Below are 25,840 nucleotides of genomic sequence, written 5' to 3'. Positions count from 1 at the left end.
TAAGGTCTATATAAAAGACAACATGGATATTTATAAAAAATTATAAAAAAATATTTAAAATTTGACTTTAGACTTTTATTTTGAAGAGTTGCTGCGCTATCCCTGCCCGGAAGTGAGCAGCTGACGCTTTATGGTTCTGATTTCGCTGCAAAATATCGAAGGTAAATCAGAGTTCAGATTTTTAAAGGTAATATAATCTTAGTCTAAATATTGGCACTCTTGTTTTTCACTCTTTTTAAGCCGTAAAATAGCTACATTTTTTATTTGGTAAGCCAAGTGCAATGAAGCCTCTAGCCGAGGATGACAGCTCACTGCCGACGGCACCGATCTGAACGAGCCTCTGTGCTGTTGGCTAGCTAGCAACGGTCAAGCGAATCAGATTAAACGAACAGTATTATAGTAATTAATAAACATTATTTAGTGGAAAAAAACACCATGACAGCATGTTTTCAGCTAGCCAGCTTAATCAGTCGTGGTCAGCAACGAAAAAGGCGGCTGGCGAGTTTGTGAGCATGTGTAAACAGATGGTTAGCTGGTGTTTCCGTTTAGACTGACGCCTTTTGTGCACATTTGGTCTAGATGACAAGAGCCAAACCAGAGGACGATGAATACTGGAACAGCTCGAAATTCAGCGCTTTCACATTTGATGATGAAGACGATGAATTCACTAAGGTAAGCTCAGCTGGCGACCGGGCTGGCGTTGGGTCCTCACTGGACTCCTCCGTCCCACCTTAAATTATGCGGCGGAGACCAACAGAGGCTTAAATACTAGCGCTGTGCTCTTAAAATCATCTTAAGATCTCGAAAATGCAATGTTATCTTGAGAAAACAACAAATCAACCTACAAAATCATTAGATAATGATACCGAAAAATATACTGAACTCGTGGCCTTTCTGGGCTTCCATACTATTAAAGGACTTTTATTAAAGGACTTTTAAGCATAAAGAATAACTTAGGGGAATGTCCATTTCTCGTTTCTTCAGCTGAAAGAGTCAAAGCGTGCTGTGAACAGCATTCTCGTTGACGACGACGACGATGAAGATGATGTTGAGAAGGTCAGCTGGAGTGGAGAGCCTATTGGAAGTAAGCCAGACTTCACTCCCTGTCTTCTGCATTTGCCATGCTATACACAATGCCTGAAGGTATCCAGACATCCCATGGTGAACCCATTAGGGCATGCAGCTTGTGTTAATCTTCATTTTTAAAAAAAAGCATAAAAAAAAGACGCCAAGGTGAAACCATTTCCATTTCCATTTACGGCATTTAGCTGACGCTCTTATCCAGAGCGACTTACAAGGTTACTCGTGTTACAGAGGAGGGCCAATGGAGTCTTAGGAGTCTTGCCCAAGGACTCTTATTGGTGTAGCGCAGCACAGTCACCCAGACCGGGAATCGAACCCCAGTCTCCCACATGGTGTGGTAGCTCACTGGCAGGTAGTGGTGTTAACCGCACAAGGTCACCGTGCTCAGTTGGGCTGTGGGGCAGTGTAAAATGTATTCTGTGGAGTACCTCAGTTCTCTATTGTTCTTGTGGCTGAATGCAGTCCACTCCGCACAGCAATGTTTCAACATCTTCAGAAAATCTACTAAACAGAAATGGTGTCACCAACTCTGTATTGATGTGCTTGATTTCAGGAGAAACATGAGCATGTGTCTGTAAGCTTTTGGACATTTGACAGATACACTATATGTTGAGATGTTTGTGGGCGCCTTCTAATGAACACTACTTTATTGCTGAGAATATTGTCTAGTCCCTGTAGAGATGTATCGTCAATAGAATAGGATTCTCAGGAGCAGATACTGGATTCTCTGGAGCAGATATGATACAGAAACATAAACCTATTAGTGCCATGCCTAATGCCAAGCATGGGCTAGAGGGGTATAAAGACCCCCCCCCCCCCTAAACTGTGGTGCGCTACAATCTACTGTCTAAGTCGTCAGTCGACATTAGAGACAGTTCATCCAACAAAAGCAGGATAGGCTCTTCTTTAATACCCTTTATTTCAAGAGAAACAATGCATAAGCAGGTGTCCCAATACTTTTGTCCATAAAAAAGTACCTTTCAATTGTATTGCACCTTTACACGGGAATTTGTTTGCTGTTGTATTGCAGGCATCTCCTGGTCTGTCAAAGAGACAGCTTCCAGCATTCGTTCCAGTGGGGAGCAGGCCTTTCCTAAAATCGACACTGTCCCTTCGTTGCCTAAACAGGGTTCTAGTTACTCCTTAAGTTCCTTGTTCAAAGGTAATCAGTAGATCAGGTATTGGTTTGAGTAGATACAAAGCTATGCGTGTTTGTGTGTTTTTCTCCATGTGTGGCTTTTCTAACTCATTGCTTTCGTGTCAATAGCCAAGAGCAAGCCGTTCCAGTCATTTTCTGAATGTGAGTTAACACAAGCCTGCATGATGAAGACTAAGTGAACTGTATTCAGATGGGCGACTGAATCGGTTATATTGACCTGCTTCTCTGATCCCTAGCTTTTACTGACACATCTACCAGAGCATATGCGCCAGAACTGCGCAAGCCCAAGTCGGAGTGTAAGGTGTGTTCCCACTGCTCAAATCATCACTCTCACTCTGCTGTGGTGCAGATTTGCTGTAGTGGAGCTGCATTAACCTTGCTAATATTATCTGTGACTGCAGGACTATATGAGTGACTGGAGCCCTGAGGAGACAGTTCGGCGAATGCGGAAAGGAAAGGTAATGTGCAGCCCAGAGAGGTGGAGGGGGGGGCACTATATGGTTCTTATGAATAGAAATTGATAATTACACATCATTATTAGATTTATGTCCTTTATACCTTCTAAGTCTAAGCTCTGAAGAAAACAAAGGCTTATTCTTTTAGGCTCTGTGTTATAGAAACAGATCTCTTCTTATTCAGGCACATTATATAAATCCCACATTATATAAATCCCAATAAATGACTAGTTAGCAAACATGGACCATTACATTTTGGGTTAAAGCTAATAATTTGGTTAAAGCTGATATATTTTTTAAGCACGTACTTAAATCACTTAATACATTGTGATACTTTTTCATGCATCCCTATTTTTATTCGTCCTGCAGTAACAATTGATTAAATTTCTAAATGTCTAGCTTTTGCCTTTTGGAGTCATTACAGGGAGGAGGAATCTAAAAACCAATAGCCTTAAACAACAAATATGTTTGATTCTGATATGTATCATTACACTGTTATCACCCAGGCCTAGTGCAGAGCCAGGTGCCCAAGTTTCCATTCAGAGGTGCCATGATGATAATGTACATTCTTATATGGTTCTTTGATATGATCTTAGTAATATCTTAGTAATTTTGCCTGATCACATTGACCTTAAATTATTTTTTATTCTTTTTGTTTTTTAATGTAGGCGTATTCCCTGGAAAGGTTCCGGTCTCTGCAGGACAAATTGCTGCTGTTGGACGAGGCTGTCAGCTTACACGATGGCAACGTCATCACTGCTGTACGCACTGCACCATGCATGAACTCATCACCACACTGTAATGAGAAAGGACATGCTTGCAGGAGATTGTAGTCAACGAACGTATCGCTGAACATTGTCGAACTGTTAGTGAATTACCTTCTTGTCTTTTAGGTCTTAATATATCTAAAGAGATCATTAAGTAAAGGTGGGTGACTGTTAATTACTTACTGTATTTTCTGTACTGTTTCAAAACAACTGTTCAAGCAAAGAACGTGACACTGAATGCTACGACCCCGCTGTCTTTGCAGAAATCCTCTTCAGGGAGTTAATGTTGAGGGAAATAGCTTTGCGGCATTATGTTCACTATCTGAAAGAGATGGGAGAGCAGAAGCTTTTGGTGGAGCTGATGAAGTAAGCTTGTGCTTTACTTCCCCTTTCTTTGCTCGTTGATTGAGAGATGGGCTATTCATTGTAAGAAGTTGATTTGCCTTTTGCACGTGTGTGTGGCTGTATTTACATAACTGCCACTCTCTCCATTGTACCACTGTATTCAGTGTTTATCATTCAACTTTATTGCAGGGCCCTTGGCAGAACAGAGGATATGGCGGTACGTGTCAACACCTGCTACCATAACTAAGCAATATGAATTAGGGCTGGGCGTTACGGTAAAAATAAGACATCACCGTATTTAAAGATGTTTTTCACAATACACGATATTTATCAAGATACATGTAATCACAGACTAAAAACATCAGTAGCAACAGATTCTTATAAACTACTATTTAGATTTTTACTCAACATCTGCTGCTCTTCATCTAATTAAGTCAGTCTAATTACACTGTTAGTAAGGAAACCTGCAGCTGATCTGTGTTTATTAAGAACCGACACAATACTGTATATGAAAAGTATATTATCACCATAACACAGTTTATCACAATACAATAAAATATTGTCATACTGCCCAGCCCTAATATGAATGAATATGATTTTGATTGTAATTGTTTTTATAGTTAATGCAGTACAAGGAGCATTTAAATATTAAGGACGAAGGCCGAAGAAGGGACTTTCTTAAAAATTGTCTAAGGTAATAACAAGCATTATAGCATAATAACAAGCATATATATATATATATATATATATATATATATATATATATATATATATATATATATAGAGTGTATATAATGTTTTCATGCTTTTGAGAGGGGCTTACTGTCGCACTACTTATCTGTTTTATCAGTCTTCCTTTCTCACAAGATGATGCCACTCATGTGCAAGACCATTACACACTTCTGGAAAGACAGATCATCATAGAGGTGAGAGCTGGATGCTCTGTGTTCATGGCGGAAACCAAGCAAGAAAATCTCAGGCCTAACGTGATTGCTCTGCCCTTTTTGTGCACTTCTCATTTTCCATCTACTGTGTTTAATTTCTTTTCTTCCCCTTTTGTTTTTCTGTGATGAGTGTGAGGGGAGGGGTGTTGGGTGGGAATACTTTTGCTTTGCTGCTGGAGGTGTTCTGTAGAGCTCTCCAGGAGAGTGAAGAGGGAAGTAAGAAAGGAGTGACATGCATAGATTTCTTAAGAAAGGTAGCATTTAGTCACATCCTAAAGTTTAGTTTTTTTTCCCTTTTTGGATGCTGAAATTTTTTACACTGTAAGCAGTCTGGCTTTGTGTGAAAATGAGTCATTTGCTGGGTTCAGCAGGTGCATAATGTGACACACTCAAATTACTAAGTCTTGATTTTTTTCTTTACATATATAGCTGCTCCTTTCTCCTGGTTTTGCATGCGCTGCTGAGAGTTAACATACACTCACGTTTACTCACAGCTAGTCTGACTATGTGGGACGAAAAAAGAGCGAAGTGTTGCTAACTAATTTTGCCATTGTGTCACAAGGGGACGGTGTTAGTCTGGTGCCCATCTGATGGACCTGGCCTGTAATTCACTCACTCAAGATTCTGTTTGTATTCAGATATTTTTTGGTGCTTTGCATCAGTGATACTGTGTGTCTTTGTTTGCCAGGCGAATGACAAGAGGGGAGAGGCAGAGATTTTTAAGAAGTTCCCTAGAAAGGCTTCCATCTTAAACATGCCACTCATCACCACTCTGTACTACTCCTGCTTCTACCACTACGGAGAATCTGAGGTAAAAGGTTTCTCACTGCATTATCTATGCCATTTAAACATACTGGAGCATTACTGGTTAATACCACTGGCTAATGTAGATGTGCACGCCCCCTGATAAGCATCTACCTCAGCCAAATGCATGCCATAAGCCATTAGGAGGCCCATAAAAGTCACTGCACTTCAACCACAGATGACAAAAAAACAAGAATTGTGTATTTTAAGGGCAGCAATAGGCTCTACTCTGTTGTTGAAGCACTGCTATGAGGATATATTTACATTCAGCATTGGTGACAAACATCCCTACAACCCATGCCAAAGATATTGGCTGGAGTTCCAAGCATCAGCTATAGTGGTGTAAAGCCACCCGGAGTTAGGCCCAGGAACGTAATACCCTTCTAGCTGATACTTGGCATTGGGTATGGTGATTTTAAGATTATGTTTGGCTGCCCCAGAGTGTCCCATTCTATTAGCAGTACTTTTCGTCATAGATTGTACAAGCTGTCTGTGTACACCAATGGTGTCAGCAATGGTTGCACATTAGCTGAGTTCACTGAGTATAAGGGGTGTATTTGTTTATGTATCCTCAGCCATAACCCACAGAAAATCATGTGTACACACTAAACTAAGGCAGTGGTATGTGTTTGCATGCAGGGTACTTTCAGCAGCCCAGCTAACATCAGGAAAACATTCAGGGTAAGGCATGTTTTATAGTCGTATCAGCTTGCATTTCCCCCCCCTGTTCTACTCTTTCACCTCCACTGATCTGTGTAAGTTCTGCTGGGAAACTTTTGACCGTTTTGTCAGGAAATGTTTTCTTTGGCAGATTTCGGAAAAGCAGTACATCCTCACAGCTCTTGGAGCCAGGGCAAAGTTGAAATCCTGGTTTGATGTGGATAGTTTATTCAACACCAAGAACTGGCTGGGTTACACCAAGAAGAGATCCCCCATCGGCTTTCACAGAGTGGTGGATATCCTGCAGAAAAACAACGCCCCTGCACAGGTCCCTCTAATGCAGTATCAAGCTTCTTTCACCAGGGGGAGCTGAATGACGAAGCCTGTTGTCATTCTTCTTATCAGTCCCTTTTTATGTCATCTATATCCACTAAGACATCTGTTCAGTGACCATTTATTAGATGTGACAAGGCAATGTTGAATACTCACCCAAGTGCTATAGAACCATCTTTCATGGTATTGGAGTATAGGAAAAGTCAGAATATGACTGCAAACATCTTCATCTATTGCCTTCTTTGCACTGTTGCAAATGTAGCAATGTCATTGCTAAATTTAGGGACTTTTAAAACCAGTGGATTTTTCACAGCCTCTTCTGTTCCATTTCCCTAAGTGAACTTCTGAATTGAGATCAGGTCATTTATTTAGACAGGTCTGTGCACTGTGCTTTATTTAAACGTAATAATTATTTTTGTAATTATGCTCGTAGTTCGTTCAGTTTATCCTGTACAGAGAATAAGAGGACTGATACCATCTCACACTAGGCAGCATGTGACGATGACATGGTTTGCACATTAGCGCATTATGTCAACTAGCAACTTTTCAAGCAGGCTTTTTTTTATCAAAAGAGTTGTCTGTCTCAAGCTGTAACATGTCCTTCTCTTTGTCAGGTGTTGCAAGAATATGTGAACCTGATTGATGACCCAGAGCTGAGGCTCAGTCTGGCTCAGAAATATAAATGTCATGACATTGTGATTGATGTGAGTTGATCCACACTGCTACACTCAAATTGCTGCACTATGTCATTAAATAGTCTACAGACTTCTTTATTAGCCATTAGCGCCTCCCAGGTCACAGAATAACGAAGATGATTTTGTTCTGATCAGACGTACAGAGACCTGAAGGACCGGCAGCAGCTGATTGTGTATCGGGGTAAAGTGGAGCGTGGCTCACATGAAGACAGAAAGATTGAGGAGCTACTCAATAACATGGTGAGGGGAACTCATGAGTAACACATTCATAAGTCATTTCCTGTCACATTTGGAAAATATGCATTCAGAAACTGTGCTGACCTTTGTGTGTCACCCTTAAAAGCTCTGCCACAGTATAACACAAAGTTTGTGAAATGCATCCTCGTCATTCATTAATTAGTTCCTTTTTTGGGTCCTGTAGTAATGTCCAGTTCCAGTTTATTATCCATTGTACCACAGTTCTGACCTCGCAATGTGATTGGCTGAGAGACGGGAGTCCCAATATTGCACAATAATGGCATTCTGACAGAAGATGTACACATACACACCTAACCTAGAAACGGCACCAGTGCTTACAAGTCTAAAACACCAGCCATAACAAAGCAGCGACATTTAATTCAACAAGTAAAAGACTGCCAATGTGAATATTATAATGAGTTCATAAAATCTGGCTTTTAAAAATGTTACATTTGTTTTGCTTTAAATTTGGAAGATGAAGCTTTTAATGACCATCCTAATACCTCCAATGAAAACTAAAACCAAACGAAAGGTAAATGCTGGAGATTTGGGGGCTCAGACTGGATCTGCAGTGGATAGCAACTTCCACCATTGGCGTGGCAGCCAGAGTCTGAGGGAGCACAATTGGCTGTGCTCTCTCCACTCATCACTCTTAAAACGGTGTGGGCTGGCACAGGTGTCTTATAGCTGGTTCAGTGGAGCTGGGAACCCGGCACTTTTCCACTGCTGCGTTCTCTCCACTGGCTTCCTGTAGCTGCTGCCCGCATCAGATTCAAAACCCTGACGCTGGCCTACAAAGCCAAGAATGGACCAGCCCCTCCATACCTGATGGCAATGGTCAAAAGCCGATCCACACCTAGAGCCCTTCGAGCTTCAAGTACGGCTCGGCTCGACCCGCCATCCCTCAAAATCCGCGGAAGACAAGCGTCCAGGCTTTTTTCTGTCCTGGCACCAAAGTGGTGGAACGAGCTTCCCCTGGGTGTCCGAACAGCCGAGTCGCTCGCTGTCTTCAAACGCAGACTGAAGACCCACCTCTTCAGAGAGTACTTGGACGAATAGTTCAATGTCTAAAGCTTAGAGGTATCTTTTGTATTATTAGTCTATTCTAACTAGCTGAGGTTTTCTTGGGTAAATAGCAAAGCACTTTGTAAGTCGCTCTGGATAAGAGCGTCTGCTAAATGCCGTAAATGTAAATGTTTTTTGCCTGGCACATTGAATGCCAGGCAAACCTAACCCAAGTCTTTACTCTCCTAGTGTCAAAAACATTGCTAGTGGTAGGGGACGTTATGAAGGGGTGGGTTAATTGGCAGTACTAAATTGGGAAATGAATAAATAAGTAAAGCTAGGCTAAGGAGGTTTCACACTGTTGTTCGCATGGCATCCCAAAGTGCTTAAAATGTACAAGCTTTGGCAGTGTGTATCAGTATGTGTAGCCATGGGAATAATATAATAGTAACATTGCCTAATGTTTTGGTCACTGCTTATAACCCTGATGATTAAGAAATTATAACTGAAGGCCACAGAGGATGATATTTAGTGGTGAGGTGACTGATAGAATGGGACTATTTTACGTGGCGGAATGTTGATAAACCAATATTTTTTTTCTGCCCTTTTTATCTTAAAATGTAAACAATAAACAGCGATAACACAACTGTGGTATAACTGCAATAACAAACTCAAGATTCATGCTATAACGTGAGATTTTGGCTCTAATGTACTGATCTACGACCCTTGGTCAATATCTCACGTTATAGCACAAACTTCAAGTGTGTTCCTGTGATTCATAATAGCTGTTAACTGGCAGTGGTCTTGTGAAGTACCCTGATCATATGACCATTTCTCTCTTACAGCAAATCAGATGGAAGAACTGACCCTTGTTTACCCCCGAAGGTTGAGGGCTTCATTTCGACACATTTTGAAATCAGAGGCTTCAGCTGACACATGGCCACACTTCTTAAAAGGACTCTAAAAGCTGCCATAGTATTGACCTCACAGTGTGAGACCCGCCCTTTCAGTTTTGCTGTGGTAGTAAAACAAAAAGGCCGACAGCTCGCTCACGGATACACAAACATCTCACACTTCCTTCATTTGCTTCATCCTTATTGTATTGCCATCTTACATTTTTTATTTGTTTTCCAAGCTTGCCATGGCTGTAGAGCTACCAAGTGTCCTTTTGCCAACAACAGCTAAATAGTAACATGCATTTTGAGGAAGAAGTGCAAAACCGAGAGCTGCTGTACTGCACAGACACCACTGTATGTTATCCCCATTTACATCGCTGTGAGTCTGTATTGAACATTCCTGATCAATGGCTTTTTGTATCAAAAAAGGTGAAAATGAAATTATTTAATAAAAAAAACATATTTAAACGGACACCTTTTTCTTTCAGTCTTAAGCCGAGATAGCAGAGAGGGGTATTGCTTAAATGATCTCTGCACGAGTTCTTATGTCAACTGATTTTGTAGATTACAGGCTTTGACTTTCCCCACACTATACAGTATCAACGGATCTGTTACCGTAAATGGTTATGTAAGTAAAAGATGAACTGATCTGCAAAAAGCTGATGATAAATGGAAGATTAAACATTTTAATTAAACAGCAATCATGGGCTCCTCTAAGCAGTTGTCAAGCACTTAAAGTTAAAATAACGGATTCTCACAAAACGGGGGGGAGGGGTGGTTGGGGGGTTATAAGAAGAGAGCAATTGTTGTTGTATGGTAGCTGTTTCCTCAGTCCGTTATGTAGTTAAGAAAAGGAATAGTAGAGGTCAAGTTGAGGTCTGGAAGCCCAAGAAAACTTTCCAAGAGAGTTGCTCATAGGATTGCTAGAAAAGCTTATCAACCCCAACCTCCAGTAAGACCTTTGAAAAGGCCTTTGGGAACATTGAGCAGACTATGGAGTGGTAGTGCACTGTTCTACTGTGCAGCGACACCTGTAGACATATCACCCTGGTAGAAGACTCATCAGAAGATGACTCGCCACAAAATTCAGTGTCGGACGTTTTAAGAAACAAGCCTGATGCATTTTGCAAACAAGTCCTGTGAAAGAAGGGGTGTAGAATTTCATGCTTTGGGTTTGTGTTGCAACCAGTGACACAGAAAACATTTCATTGGTCGAGGAAAGGAAGGATTTAGTTAAAAACCAGCAGATTCTGGATCTAAACAACACACTGTCTGTAAATAGCTGATAAGTCAGGGATGGCTACTACAGCAGGACAGTGATCCTAAACACACCTCAGAATCCACCATGGACCATCTCAAAAGGAGCAAGATGAAGGTTTGCTATGAGGCCCCTTACAGAAAATGTGTGAATAGAAGAAGGAGCGAAACTTCTCCAAACAAGAACTGAAAGTCAGATTTTAACTGTTGCAAAAATAAAAGCGTTCACAAGCTGGGGTATTAATACGTACTGATCATGCAGGGTGCCTGACCCTTTGCTCTGGGCCATTTCCCGTAGCTGTTATTTAAAAAAAAAAAAAAACAATAAAAAAGGATGGGGAAGAATATGAAAGAAATGTGTCATCTTTTACATTCATTTTCTTCCACGTGCCCAAACTTTGAAAAACACTGTATGTCCAAAAATATCCAGACACCTCTTCTGGTAAGTGAATTCTGCTACTCAAGCCCTCAGACACCCTCTGCTGCAGAACTGCAGTGCCTGTTTTAAGCACTCTCTGTATATCTGAGTACATTTAGCTGAAACCACGTATCCTAACAGCCCACAGCATCAAGTGTGGTGGAAAAAAAAATTTAAATGCGATAGTCTGAATTTTACATCTCCTCCTCCTCCTCCTCCTCCTCCTTCTCCTCCTGTTGACCTTCCAGATAAGCACTTATAAGCACCCTAAAAAACCCACCTACTGTAGTGTCATGATGCCCGCAGTTGCTGTAACCACGTGACCAGGCTGACTCTGCCCACCGGAGCCAGGGCGCCGAGTCGCGCAGGCAGTCAGTCAGCGATGAAGAGACTCTGAGCGGGAGAGGAGCCCGACTAGCTACAGGTACAGGTTAACATTATTATTATTATTATTATTATTATTATTATTATTATTATCATTATTATTATCATTATTATTATTATTATTTATGTCTCTAAAAAAAAAAAAAAAAACTCGGTGGCTAAAAATTCCCCCAATTTTCTGCTATTGGCTGGCTGAGCTTTTGAACTCCCTGCACTTCATATAAAGCGCTGGTAAAGCGTTAGTATTGGTCCCGTTATTAATTTTCTCTATTGGAAACATTGTTTGCAGTGTGTGTTGTAGCTGTAGTGGTGTTCATTAATTTATCAGAAAATGTTGGTCAGAAAAATGGCAACAAATGAAGTTACAAGTTTGGACAGCGACGATAAAGCTAGCTAGCTATTTCCCTATTATTTCCTCTTAAGTCTGAGGGCAGACTGGATGATGATACAGGAGGTAAACAAACGATGCTTTAATGTTTAATGAAGGTGGGCTATTTTCGTTAGCTAGCTACACTTTCACTATTCGTATTATATTAATATTAATATTATAATATTCCTAAATATGCGCTCACTGAAGACTGCTGTTCAAGCTGGCTAGTGGGTGTTGTTTTACCTCAGGCGACTCCAAAACAGCTCTCGCACACTTGAGCGGTTCCTGCCTCCCTAATGAGAGCAGACAAGTGAATGAAAGCATCTATCGTGTCTCTCTCCACACTGCTGAAGTGTAAGAGTAAATGAAAAAAGAGGCCACTGAACACAATGAAGGGGAAAAGGCGGCGAGTGCATCTTTAGCTATCAGTCCCAGAGGTCCTGAGGTGCTAAAGGGACCCCCCCCCCTTGCCCTCGCCCTTGCCCTCGCCCTTGCCCTGCTTTCTATGAACCTCTGCTGAGGTGGTCAAGTCTGCTAGGAAGGCTTTAGACTGCGTACTGATCGCTTCAGCTCATCCCACAGGTACTGGATGGAGCTCCATCACTCCAAAGAACTCTTATACACTTGACATTGGACCCGGTGACCTTAGGTGGGTGTGCAGCTGCTCCTGAGCGATAAGGCTGAGCTGTGTCTACACTAATTTGGTTGGTGCATCCTGTTCCGATGGGATCTGCGCACTGGAAGATGAACCCATAATCAGTCATGTTACATTTCGTTCAGTCCATTCACTTTCACTCCCACTTTTCAGCAGGGGATGCTCTGGCATTGCTCGTAATTAGGTCTACCCAGTGTTTCTCCGTCTGAGCTCCTTTGCCACACTAATTTATTCATCTGTAGTGCAAAACAGCAAGGCTTGACAAACAGTGTGATCAATTCAGACATGCTCCAGTTGCAGCTTTCTCCAGTGGAGCTCTAAGCTCCATCGTGGCACCTGCCATTCACTCGTCTCGGACCAATGGGTAAACCGGGCCCCTTGTTTTCCTTATTTTGTGCTGCACTCCCCCTCTCCACAGAGACCAGATGAATATTTTAGCAGCTGTCTAGCTGAGCTGGGGGTGAAGGCGCGGGCGGACGAGTGGAAGCTCCTCTGCCTTGAGTCGGGGGGTTGTTTTCTGTTGTATGGTTGAAGTGTGGCTGGTGTGCTGGGTTTGCTGTATGCAGGGGTGGAGAATTAAAGGCTGACGTCAGCACAGTTTGCTGATTTCTCTGCTCTGACACAGCTAAACCAAAGCTGGTAATTAACTGCTGAGTTCAAAATCACCAAACTGTATAGGAATTCGATGACCCTCCAGGACTGGAGTTCCCCACCCTGGCTGCAAGGTTAGGCCAGACGGGTCTCAGAGTTGTGAATCTGTGACTGGTTAAGGCTGGCAGACTCTTCTGGAGCATTATGCAGAGTACAGGCCAGATGATAAATAATCTTTATCACAATAATAAAATGTATCTCCATAACAAATAAAAAACATCATCATGTTGCTCACCACCTATTGACTGGTACCTGATTGGACCTGCTGCATCAGCTCTGTTAGTCTGCCTCAGCTTCTTTCTCATCCTCTGTTTGTCTGAATTTAATAACACACTGATTTTAATTACAATAATTTTGGTGATATCTAGATACTTGTGTCTTCTCACTTGATTGGTCCTCCAGGCTCTCTTGATAAAACTTTTCACACTCCAGCAGCAGTCGAGAGTCAGCTCCAAAAAACCCAGAGTAGCATCACTACTTGCAACAGTCAAAGCAGCGAATAGGAATAGAGCAGTAGCAGCAGCCATGCATACATTTATATACACATACATACACATTTCAGTGGGGGCTTGGCTAAAGTCTCTCAACTGGCCAATGAGTAACATGTTCTAATTCTATCTTTTTCCCCTCTCCTTGCTTCCATTTTTGGCTGTAGAGACCATGCAGGAACGGCCCGTGACTCAGCCCTCTGTGACCGTGATGAATGGCAACGTGAGTCTGACCTGTACCACCCCATACGATGAGGACCGCATTCCGCTGGTAGTGCTCTACAGTGTAGTGCTGTTTGTGGGCCTGCCTGCCAACCTGGCCACTGTCTACCTCACCTTGCTTCAGGTGTGGCGAAAGAATGTGCTGGGCATCTACTTGCTGAGCCTGTCTGTCTGCGACTTCACATACCTGCTGACACTGCCCATGTGGGCCATTTATGTCAATGGGGGCCACCGCTGGCTGTGGAGCTCGTTGGCGTGTAAGGTGACGGGCTACGTCTTTTTCACCAACATGTACATCAGTATCTTCCTGCTCTGCTGCGTCTCCATTGATCGTTATGTAGCCGTGGTCTACGCTGTGGAGTCGCGGGGGCTCCGTCGCCAGAGATTGGCCACTCTGGTAACCTTCATCATCTGCGTGGTGGTGGGCCTGGGCCATGCACCTGTTTTTAACATGCGTGAGGGCAACGCAGCCATGGGAGAGCGCCGCTGCTTCGAACCGGGCCAAAATACAGCCACTGTCACATGCTTCAACTACGCCCGCTTCTGCCTGGGCTTCTTTGCCCCACTTGCAGTGCTGGTCTTCACTAATCGGGCCATCCTGGCCAATGTGCAGGCTAGCACTGGTCTGAGACCCTGCCAAAAGGATAAGGTGCGCCTCCTAGCCGTAGCTGTGGTGTTGCTCTTCCTGGTCTGCTTTGGCCCGTATCACATCATCCTGCTGATGCGTGCCATTACCTACCACTTCCCCCAAATGCAAGAGGACTGCCATTTTGAGAAACACATCTACACGCCCTATACCATCTCCCTGGGCCTGTCAACCATCAACAGCGCCATTAACCCCATCCTGTATGTGTTGTCCAGTGACAACATCCGGAAAGAGATCCGGTGCTGCCTGGCTGGTCTTCATAGCCGCACAGGGAACTGCCAGCGCTCCACAGACAGCAGCCAGAACAAGATGCACTCAAAGAACTCCTCAGACCTGCTTCCCACGAGGGACCAGGAGAAGACGAGAACTCCTACACCATGCTAGTTTCGTAAGCGTTAAAGACTTTAGGTGTTGTCGAAACACTTCAGCGTTTTTGAGCTTACAGGAAAGATGACTAAAATGGGAAAAACACCAGTGTTATAGTTTTTTGCTTCAGAAGAACATTTTGATGAGTGTACAGTATTACTGCAACATCTGGACAAATCTGGGCCAAACTAGGTTTCTTGGTAAATAATAACATGATAATATTATTATTTCCCAAAGGAAAACTACTGTGATTATCTCTTCCATTTATACAGTGCCTTTCTCACATTTAAGGACACTTTGTGAGAGAGACTAGATGAAAGAGAAGTGAAAGTACAACTCCAATTTAGAACACACTTCCATTGCAGAGGTCAATATGACCATATATATTGTTATCATTGTGTCGCAATAAGCTTTTCTAGAAATACCGTAGTTATAATCAGTACTTAACCACTGACCAACACAATGCTTCATAGGGCTGCTAGTTCCCAGAAGTCAGCTCTAGTTCCGATTACAAGTGATGCAACTCGAGAGGAAAATTCATGCAGTCATTTTTCTAGATTTCATTGTTATCTTGGTTACAAATGACCAGGGGTCTTAACATATTAACTTTATGTGCACCCTTCTTAACTCTTTGTCAAAGGCACAGGATTTCAGTTTAATTATACGACCCGTTAGATCAACTCTCCTTTAGAGGCCCAGCCCTAACGCTTCATCAAACTTCATTAAAAACTTCAAACCAGGAATTTCTAAACTTTTGTCTTGAGGGGCTGGCCAAGGGCCAAAAATATACATACAGAAGCTAGGTAGTTTTCAAGTGGAGATGTATTTTAAAACCTTATAATATATTTTGTTTTTTTAAATACTGAAGAATGAGAATCTAGCATGAAAATATGTGATTTCTCTTATTACTTAAGATGGAAGTTTCTGTAAGACCAAATCAGAGGTTTATTTTAAATATTGAATTAAATTTTGAAGTAAAAAGTAAAAAAAAAGCACCAACAAGACATGGTGCTGCTGTTTTGCTGGTGCTGGGAGTGTGTTCCCGCTGTTTTTTTTTTTTAGTTTTTTTTTTATTTGTCATCAAATACCATGATATATAATTGTCATATGGCCCACCTTTACACTGCTGTACTTGCATGCAGTTAATAGTGCTCTGAAGTTTCTCAAGCGTTTACTACTGTACTTACTGTATTAGACTGTAACTATACAGCCTTTCCTTTAAATAGTTCAATGTGTAAGTAGTGTATGATGAACTGCATGTCCTCCGTATCACCAAGTATTAGTCGTCCTCTTTATCTAAGGTTTTGAAAAATAACTGAATATTCTCAAATATTTCGTTTTTTGGTCTGATACATTAAGCATGTAGGCTAAACTGAACAACACACATACGTTAAGCTTTACAGCAGACCTGATTTCTCTGTAGCTGGTTTGTAATATATGTCATTTTTATGCATTTGTAATCTTTTGTATACCTTTTTTATACATAAAACATAATTATTGGCAAAGCTGAAGTGGTCTTTATTTCTGTCCTGTAAACTTCCATGCGAGAGGACCATGGTTTTCTTCATTTAGTTCAGTGGTTTAAGTAACATGGCATTCCAACATGCATAGTCTTCCACATAGTCGGCTACAAACACCAAGAAGACAGCATTGAGGTTTCATAAGAAGCAAATATTCTGAAGCAGGCCAGGATTCAGTTATATTGAGTAACACTCCAGACTGGGCTGACGCTCCTGCAGCAGATTGTGGTTGAGTTACAAGAATACAACACAAGAAGATGCCCCTCATTTCGCAATACATGAGGGAGCTGCTCATAGATATTGCTCACAGATCCTGAAAATGAAATTCAGGCATAGTGGAATTCACAAAGTGTACACTGACCGAAGATGAAGCTTTCAAAGGTAGTGAAATGGAAACTCAGATAATGACATCTCAGCAAGGTACTTACTACAGAATAATCTGAGAGTGGAGAAAACATGGCTTTAAAGAATGGCAGAATTTGATCTGTGATATCTGAAGCTCTCTGAATGGCATCCAAAAACACAGCTATAAAAGATATGAGTAGTAAAACAGCTTTACTGTCGACCGTTAGAGTAGAGTGAGCTGTCATGCATGCAAAATGGGAATGTTTTTTATCCTCATTCTGACATGTGCTTTAGTAATGAGACCCCAGATATTAAATAATGCATACAAAAAAAAAAAAAAACCTCTAGTGACTGAAGTTGCCTGAATTATATTGTGATATAGACTATACAGCAGGAGTGCAGAGCTAAACGAGGTTGCGTAACAGACGTTTACAGACGTAAAAAATATATACATAGAATAGAATAAATAGATAAGCATCTAAAAAAATATTATGCATACTAAGATTATTGCACTTGTTTACAGTGACAGTCCATGTATGTTTTTCAACAGTCCTGAAAATCATCGCATTGTGTATTGTGTTAGTGAGTGTTTAGTAACCTGATGGCTTGTGGGAGGAAGCTCTTGTAGAATCTGGCAGTCTTACACCGCATGCAGCGGTAGCGTTTGCCAGAGGTCAGGAGGCTAAACAGTCCATGGGCAGGGTGGGTGGGGCCTCAGACTATCCTGAGGGCTCTGCTGAGGCAGCGTGACTGGTACTGATCCTGAATGGATGGAAGTAAGGATCTGATGATTCTCTCTGCCGTCCTCACCACTCTCTGGAGAGCCTTCTGGTCCCCTTTTGGTGCAGCAGCCATACCAGACTGGGAGCCTGCTGGTCGGGATGCTCTCAATAGTGCCTCTTTAGAAAATTGTGAGGATTGGAGGTGGGAGGTTTGCTCTTCTCATCTGTCTCAGGAAGTGAAGACGCTGCTGTGTTCTCTGGAAATGGAGGTGGTGTGTGTTGTCGTCTGTGATGTGAGGTCACTGACTCACAGCATTGCCATGGACTGCAAGTGGCAGGTGTACCGCGTGCTTCCTCCTGAAGTCGATAGTAATCTATTTTGTCTTGTTGACATTCAGTGACAGACTGTTGTCATCACAGCAGACCACACGTTGGTTCACTTCCAGTGTCATTGATGATGAGGCCCACGTCTATCATGTCGTCTGCAAACTTTATGATGTGGTTTGTGCTGTACTTGGCACAGCAGTCATGTGTCATCATGGTGAACAGCAGAGGGCTCAGGACACACCCCTAGGGAACCTCGGATCATGAACAGTTTTCATAATGAGAGTTTCAGAGGCGTTTGGTCCAACTCGAACTGTCTGTGAGAAAGTCCTACCTGGCAATAACCAGTTGCACAGTGGGCTATTGATGCCTATTGGTTTGAGTGCACTGGCCAAGTGCTGAGGGATGACCGAAATGAAGGCAGAGCTAAAGTCAATGAAGAGCATCTGCACAGAACTGTTCTAGACACCACATTTCTCAACGCAGCATAACTGTCCAAGTGCAAGCTATCCTGAATGTTTACCCCCAAATCTTTACAGTATGATACACCTTCAAGGTGATTTGATTAATAAACAAAACTGGTAATACAGGGAGATCCCTTTAAATACATGCAGTACTTTACACTTCTTTGGGTTTCATTTAAATTCTAAGCTAATTCACTTACATTTTTAGTTCTGCCAGGTATCCTAGATGTTGATGTCTACGCCAAGCCTGTACTGTTCACAGATCTCCAGTGATTTGCTATATTTAAAAGGGCATCATTGATTAGTGCTAAAAAATGATGGCCCAATATGGTTCTTTGGGCAACTCCACAAGTCAAACATTTGGAAAATTTGGGACATGGGACCAGGCCTGGTCCTACTACAAACTCTAGAACACCTACTGAACTACTGTTGTGTGGTCTGGTCCTGGCAAAGGCCCTGGCAAAGGCCCTGGTAAAGTCAGTTGTAGTTAAAGTACTCACTGAGCGTGAACTGAGCACCAGTGAGCTGTGAAATGACCCTGTCTGCTGCCAAACCGCATATGATCAAGATTTCACATAAACTCACTAAATATCCAGTTTGCAGCTAAACATGCAGATTGTTTAGAAAGCTAAAGGGGTTACTGAGCTGGGCCCAAACTCATCAGTGCTTGGAGGAGTAGATCTTCAGTAGAGTTTTATGCTCACTTTAGGGTTGTGGAGATCATTATAGGACTGAAGGTCAAGTGTTCAAGTGTTGTCATAAAGGTTTCACTCAAGCACTCATATATCATTTGTTATCATTTGCAATGTTTTTGAGTTTGGCTGTCAAGCACATTGTGTTTGCAACTCAGTGTGAAGATACAGATTTCCTTTGCCCTGTCAGGGGTGTGTATACATCCTGTCACTGGATGCTTTGCAGAAATGACCGGAGAGCTTTTTCACACCTTGTGTGTTAATATACTTCTCAGGGTAAACAGAAATACTCACATATTTACCACAGACCACAAAGTCCTCCCAAAATGCTTCTACAACAGAAGCTGTCACAAATAGAAAGTGCAAAGTGAGAGCCTTTATCTAAATCAGCAGTCAAGCACATAACTTACATACTATTTCTGGGATAAAAAAATAAAATAAAACAAAATAATAAATAAATACAATAACAAATCAATCAATAAATAAAAGAACAATAAATAAATAAATAAATAAATATGTTATCAGTAAGCCTGCTTACTAATTGATCCACCCTATTACTCAATGATTTCAGTGTTACTAATAGATCGAAGCATATTATACTGGCCGGTCTTACAGCAGCCAAGAAATTAATAGCAGTTCATTGGAGCCACCCTACGCTCTCTCTGTAAGGGTATGGTTCTGGAAGACTATTGACATTATGTATATGGAATTGTCTATCGCCCGAATTAGGGGGCCACTGATGCTAATGTTTGCATGTGGTACAATGCCATTGGTGTTGTAAAAGGGATGTTGTTAACACACACACCCCCCCCCCTTCTTCCTTTTTTTTTGTTATGCAGTATTTGTTTTGTTGAGATCACTTAATGTAAGTTTTATCTGTGTTTTTTTCAGTGAGAAAGTAATACAGTTGATCACAAATAATAATAATAATAATAATAATAATAATAATAATAATAACAATTACATTAATTAAAGTAAATGACCTTGACCTATCCAGATAATAATGAAAGAAGTAGGTAGACATGGTAAAGGAATAAGGTCCGTCCCACATGAACTGCTGTTGACACACTCAGAAACCTCTCAAGCAGAACTTAATAGACTGGACTGACACATAGTCATCTGCTGTGTCTGCTCTGCTCCTCCACTGTAAACCTCCTAAATTATTCACCACAGAATGAAGCTTTTCCCTGCGACCAATCACAAGGCGAGCAGTCCCTGTCTGCAGCCAATAGGAAACTTTCAGCCGCATGTCTCTGCCCTTGTCGTAGAGATGCAGGCAGGCAGCGAGCAGGCAGGCAAGGCTGACCGGGGGCAGACGGACACTGTCTGGCTGCACTAATGGCAGCTCTGTCTGACGCATGACACTTGACCAGAGTCTCCGCTCAGCTGGTGGCCGTTAGCACATTTTACACCTGACTTCACTCGCCATGTCTCCAGGCAGGACAGGAGAGAGAGAGAGGGTATGTGGAGAAGACAGTGGTAGACTGTGGATGCCTGTGCATTGCCTGGCAAAGAATTCAAACGCCCCTCTTAAAGGTTTTTTAGGGTATATTTTAACATAGTCCGTACTGTAGAATTTATGAGTCTCATGTCCTGTTTGTTTTTACACGACTGTATAATATAACTTTACTGTAAAGTTAGGTTGTGTTATACAACAGTTGGTTAGTTAGCCACGTTTTCCTTACAAACACTGTATCACTCCGCCCAACGCCATTAAACCAAGAAATAACGTAAAAAACGAGCAAAGAAAAAATAAGCATGACCTCAAATAAAGCTAAAATGATTAAGACAAAAATAAAAAAGAAAGAGAAAAGCTGTGAGTGGGAGGTTTCAGGGAGTTTAGTGAGTTGGTGTCTGAAGAGAGGAGGAGCTGCAGGCTGTGCAGTGAGTGCGGCTCGTTAAGGGACTATAATCTGGCGGAAGGATATGATAACTTTCACGGCTCGCCTTTGTCTAGAGTCTGCTTCACCAAAGCCGCGCTGTTATTTCAGAATAACACACTTCCGGAAGTGTTCTGTTGCTTTAATAAAGTGTTAAAACGACTGTATTTTTTTTTTTACCATGGACCCGCCTCCCAAAACACACATGGTAGGTGAATTGGCTATGCTAAATTGCCCCTAGGTGTGCGTGTTCCGTGTGGTACCTTCTAGGCCCTGTCTAGGGGGTATTCCTGTCTTGCACCCAGTGTTTCCGGTTAGGCTCAGGACCCACCGCGACCCTGACCAGAAAGAAGCAGAATAGAAGATGGATGGATAATACTATGAAGTGTGTCCTATGTCAGCTATGTCATACATGCGACAAGCAATATCAGCATTATGAGTCCATATCACTGGTAATATTAGCAATATCAGTCCATATCACTGGTAATATCAGCATTATGAGTCCATATCACTGGTAATATTAGCAATATCAGTCCATATCACTGGTAATATCAGCATTATGAGTCCATATCACTGGTAATATTAGCAATATCAGTCCATATCACTGGTAATATCAGCAGTATCAGTCCATATCACTGGTAATATCAGCATTATGAGTCCATATCACTGGTAATATCAGCAGTATCAGTCCATATCACTGGTAATATCAGCATTATGAGTCCATATCACTGGTAATATCAGCATTATGAGTCCATATCACTGGTAATATTAGCAATATCAGTCCATATCACTGGTAATATCAGCATTATGAGTCCATATCACTGGTAATATTAGCAATATCAGTCCATATCACTGGTAATATCAGCATTATGAGTCCATATCACTGGTAATATTAGCAATATCAGTCCATATCACTGGTAATATCAGCAGTATCAGTCCATATCACTGGTAATATCAGCATTATGAGTCCATATCACTGGTAATATCAGCAATATCAGTCCATATCACTGGTAATATCAGCAATATCAGTCCATATCACTGGTAATATCAGCAATATCAGTCCATATCACAAGTAGTTTTCCAGTATTTCTATAAATGAGTGTAGTAGTGATATAGTAACATGATCTAAAATGTTATTATTTTATATATAATTCATATAAATTCTGTATCATTATTTTTACATTTTATTCTTTCTCTCAAAGCCACTACCCAATCTACTCAGAGTGAAAGTAAACACGCTAGCTTTACAAACCTGAGGCTTTTCAGACAAGGGTACTGTATGTATTTGTACCGTATGTCTTATATATTGACTATGCCGTGGTGTAATTTTGCCCATTGCAGTGAGCAAAGCATTGAATCGGCTGAGGGAAAACACACAGTGTTCTGTAGAAAGCTTCTACAGAATCGACTGCTTCTGCTTTTGATGTAAACTTACTGTATTACAGAGCAGAGAGTGTCTGTTTACCAGCCTTGTGTCTACATCCTGTTACACTTTCCTTTTTCTCTGGAAATGAAATGTGCTAATGAGTATTTTCACACTTTGTGTATTAATAGATTTCTCTGTTATGGGTTCATATCTAATGCTATGCTAATAATAACAGACACTGTAAGTATACATTTGTAGACCATTGTGTTTGGTGTCCCCTGTGAAACTCTTCTAGTAGTATTCAAGTCTTCGAGGACTAGCTGAGTTTTTTCTTGGGTAAATAGCAAAGCTGTTTTGTAAGTCGCTCTGGATAAATGCTAAATGCCTTAAATGTAAATGTAAGTCAGTCCTAACCAAATTGTCTCTTCCACCTACAGTACATGGCAAGAAAGTGTGAGCACTACTTTCTTAAAGGTTCATATAACATTATTCATCATGCAGTATACAAACGGGTGGATTAATTGGCAGTACCAAATTAGTAGACAAAAAAAAAACAAAACAACAAAATCCATTATCTTCTGATCATAGTAAGGGAATTTTTCTACAGCCAGGTCCATAAATATTTGCACAGTGACAAAGTTTTAGTTGCCTCATCATTATATTGAACTTGAGATGATATCATAAACATTCATGCTTTAACATAATGCTGTTTACATCTAAATTGGTCAAATGATGCAAGAAATTATTTGCAATCATTTAAGGTCTTAAAAGTATTTGGACTAACAATCTTAAACAAAATTGTTGCTTTAAATCCTTGGTTGCAAAAAGTCTTGGGTTGTTTTTGCAGTATGCTTCAGGTGTAATCCAGAACTACACATGCCTTTTCTTTTTACATGTTTTTGCTCTCTGTACTCTAGTATTCCTGTTTTAGAAGCTTACAAGCAGTTAATATCTTGTCGTGAACCATGTAGTGAATTCTTGTCTTGATTGTGGAGTTTGACACATTTCCTGGTGGTGTTTATCATGTCATTTTCATTTCATTGCAACTGTTTTGAAGTCTTTTTCCATCCACCATATTTCATCATTCACCACAGGTGTTCTCTATGGTTCCTAAGTTCACCCTTCTGGGTTCCCCCATGTGTTCTGTAACTGATACCAAAATTGCTGACTTTTGCCTCAACAAAAATTTGAGACATTTCTTTAATGGGTTTGTTTTCATTAAGCCTGATGATTGCTTGCTTTACTGAAAGAGATGTTCAAAATGACTGTGAACAGCAGCATACGAACCTCAAATTAAAGCTGAAGGTCTGCCCGGTTATTAAATTCCAACTTCAAGATTGTTCTTCAAATTGTATGAGGATTTTATGATGAATTGACCAATAGAAAGACCCCGAAATGAAATCTTTTTACACTGACGTTCACTGAAAGTTAAAACGGGCTTTCCGTGTTTCGACAGTGAGGATATGCTGTAGTAGGCAGCTGAAGTAACTGAAGTATTTATGGACCTGGCTGTATTTACAATTTACAGTGCCTTCAAGTAGTATTCAACCCCTGCAGATTTTGCAGGTTTACACATTTGGAGTTAACTTGGCATTGTGACATTTGGACTGCAGATCAGCCTGGACGTGTAAAATGCACTGCAGCAAAAAAGACTGGTATTTCTTTGTTTATTGTTTTTTGAAGTTGTGAAAAGTTTATTCAGAGGGTCAATTATTATTCAACCCCTCAAACCACCAGAATTCTGTTTGGTTCCCTCAAGTATTAAGAAGTAATTGAGGCATAAAAAACAATGAGCTTCACATGTTTGGATAAATTATCTGCTTTTTCATGCCTTTTCTGACAATTTAAGCCCCTCCCCAAACTTGTGAACAGCACTCATACATGGTCAACATGGGAAAGACTAAAGAACATTCCAAGGCCATCAGAGACAAAATCGTGGCTGACAAAGGGGTACAAAACCCTTTCCAAGGAGTGGGGCCTACCTGTCTCCACCATTGGGAGCATCATTCAGAAGTGGAAGGCTTATGGAACTACTATTCCACGGCCTGGACAGCCTTTCAAAGTTTCCTTCCGTGCTGAGGCCAGGCTTGTCTGAACAGTCAAGGCTGATGCAAGGACAACAAGGAGGGAGCACCAGGAAGATCTAATGGCAGTGGGGACATTGGTTTCAGTCAATACCATAAGTAACGTGGCTCGTCTACAGTTTGCTCATGATCACTTGCAGGACTCTGAGGCTGCACCCATGACGTTTGGCAACTGGATGGCACTGCATACGAACCCCAGGAATACCATCCCTACAGTCAATCATGGTGGTGGTAGCATCATGCTGTGGGGCTGCTTCTCAGCCAAGGGGCCTGGCCATCTGGTCCGCATCCATGGGAAGATGGATAGCACAGCCTACCTGGAGATTTTGGCCAAGAACCTCCGGCCCTCCATCAAGGATCTTAAGATGGATCGTCATTTCATCTTCCAACAAGACAACGACCCCAAGCACACAGCCAAGAAAACCAAGGCCTGGTTCAAGAGGGAAAACATCAAGGTGTTGTAGTGGCCTAGTCAGTCTCCTGACCTTAACCCAATTAAAAACTTGTGGAAGGAGCTCAAGATTAAAGTCCACATGAGGCACCCAAAGAACCTAGATAACTTGGAGAAGATCTACATGGAGGAGTGGGCCAAGATTACTCCAGAGACCTGTGGCGGCCTAATCAGGTCTTATAAAAAACGATTAATAGCTGTAATTGCAAACAAGGGTTTTTCCACAAAATATTAAACCTAGGGGTTGAATAATAATTGACCCACATTTTTATGTTTAAAATGTATTATAATTTAACTGAGCAACTTATATTTTTGGTTTGTAATATTTATGCATCTGTTAATAAAGGCTGCTCTTGTTCAAAGTTTGAAGGCTCTAACTTATTTGCAACTTGTTAAATTTGCAAAATCTGCAGGGGGTTGAATACTACTTGGAGGCACTGTAATATATGAACATGGGGAAAAAGGGGAACATACTTAATGTCTGCTTGATACAACCCAAGACCTATGTTAATAAGCCATGACATGCTTAAAGTATGTTATGTTGATTACTACCATTCTTAGTTAATATATGTGATCACTTTGATTTAGGCATTACTCTGGGTTTGTTTGAAAAACAAAAAAAAGTCTATTCACGGACCTAGTTCAACAACTGAAACCTGAAATTTCTAAGTGTAGCTATTCATTCTTTCTGGGCTTTTTTCCATTATTAACACATAAACACAAGCACACTGTTTATAGCTTTAGAAAGCTCCCTTTTCCCCTGGTCTCTTGTTCCCACACCAAGTAAAACCCTCTCCTAAATGCTCAGCATATCCCAGTCATGGAAATCTCATGTGGAATAAATTTCTGCTAATGTTCTATTCGAATCTGGTTTAGTTTACATATACAGTGTCCTTCAAATTCAGGATTATAGATTTATAGTTTTTTGACTGTTTACTGGTCTGCTTATCAGAAGTGTAAGAATGTCAGTGAATGCCAAAGAGCACTTTTGGAAGATTTCAGAGATTATAGAGTTGTATCAATTGTAGTATTTCTTTGATGAGATATATCAGATATATCTGCACGTTTGTATATTGCAGTGGTTTAGAGTAGAGCAGTCATAAAAAAGTATTCATTGTACCTGCACCAGCATCTGCCTGGTTAGATGTATAT

At 41.2% G+C, this 25,840-nt stretch overlaps 2 protein-coding genes across 3 annotated transcripts; both read left to right on the top strand.

Moving 5' to 3' along the window:
* The first annotated feature begins 104 nt into the window (after positions 1–104).
* Positions 105–9,851, top strand: vipas39 (VPS33B interacting protein, apical-basolateral polarity regulator, spe-39 homolog). Of its 2 annotated transcripts, none has more exons than XM_072682699.1 (19): positions 105–161; positions 580–672; positions 985–1,084; positions 2,114–2,245; positions 2,351–2,383; positions 2,479–2,543; positions 2,644–2,700; positions 3,366–3,458; positions 3,591–3,624; positions 3,728–3,830; positions 3,999–4,026; positions 4,430–4,503; positions 4,660–4,735; positions 5,442–5,564; positions 6,197–6,238; positions 6,369–6,545; positions 7,165–7,254; positions 7,381–7,485; positions 9,333–9,851. In XM_072682699.1, exons 2-19 carry the CDS (start codon positions 580–582, stop codon positions 9,351–9,353), a joined length of 1,446 nt encoding a protein of 481 aa, XP_072538800.1. In that variant the 5' UTR covers positions 105–161; the 3' UTR covers positions 9,354–9,851. The 2 variants fall into 2 exon arrangements, with proteins under 2 accessions (XP_072538800.1, XP_072538801.1); XM_072682700.1 differs by lacking the exon at positions 105–161 and adding an exon at positions 164–187.
* A 1,588-nt stretch (positions 9,852–11,439) lies between these two features.
* Positions 11,440–16,345, top strand: gpr132b (G protein-coupled receptor 132b). The gene is made up of 2 exons (XM_072696366.1): positions 11,440–11,482; positions 13,774–16,345. The coding sequence occupies exon 2, from the start codon at positions 13,779–13,781 to the stop codon at positions 14,856–14,858; it is 1,080 nt and encodes a 359-aa protein (XP_072552467.1). The 5' UTR covers positions 11,440–11,482; positions 13,774–13,778; the 3' UTR covers positions 14,859–16,345.
* The last annotated feature ends 9,495 nt before the right edge of the window (positions 16,346–25,840 follow it).

Source organism: Salminus brasiliensis, chromosome 1, assembly GCF_030463535.1.
Source record: "Salminus brasiliensis chromosome 1, fSalBra1.hap2, whole genome shotgun sequence".
NCBI lineage: Eukaryota > Metazoa > Chordata > Actinopteri > Characiformes > Bryconidae > Salminus > Salminus brasiliensis.
The sequence above is the reverse complement of the archived record's forward strand: the minus strand, read 5'-3'. Positions and strand labels throughout refer to the sequence as shown.

Excerpts from the sequence above, each read along its gene's own strand:
- vipas39 (XM_072682699.1), top strand. The coding sequence starts at position 580 with ATGACAAGAGCCAAACCAGAGGACGATGAATACTGGAACAGCTCGAAA. Across the intron at positions 3,459-3,590 it reads ATGGCAACGTCATCACTGCT|GTCTTAATATATCTAAAGAG; the intron begins GTACGCACTGCA and ends CTTGTCTTTTAG. Across the intron at positions 4,504-4,659 it reads TTTCTTAAAAATTGTCTAAG|TCTTCCTTTCTCACAAGATG; the intron begins GTAATAACAAGC and ends CTGTTTTATCAG.
- gpr132b (XM_072696366.1), top strand. The coding sequence starts at position 13,779 with ATGCAGGAACGGCCCGTGACTCAGCCCTCTGTGACCGTGATGAATGGC.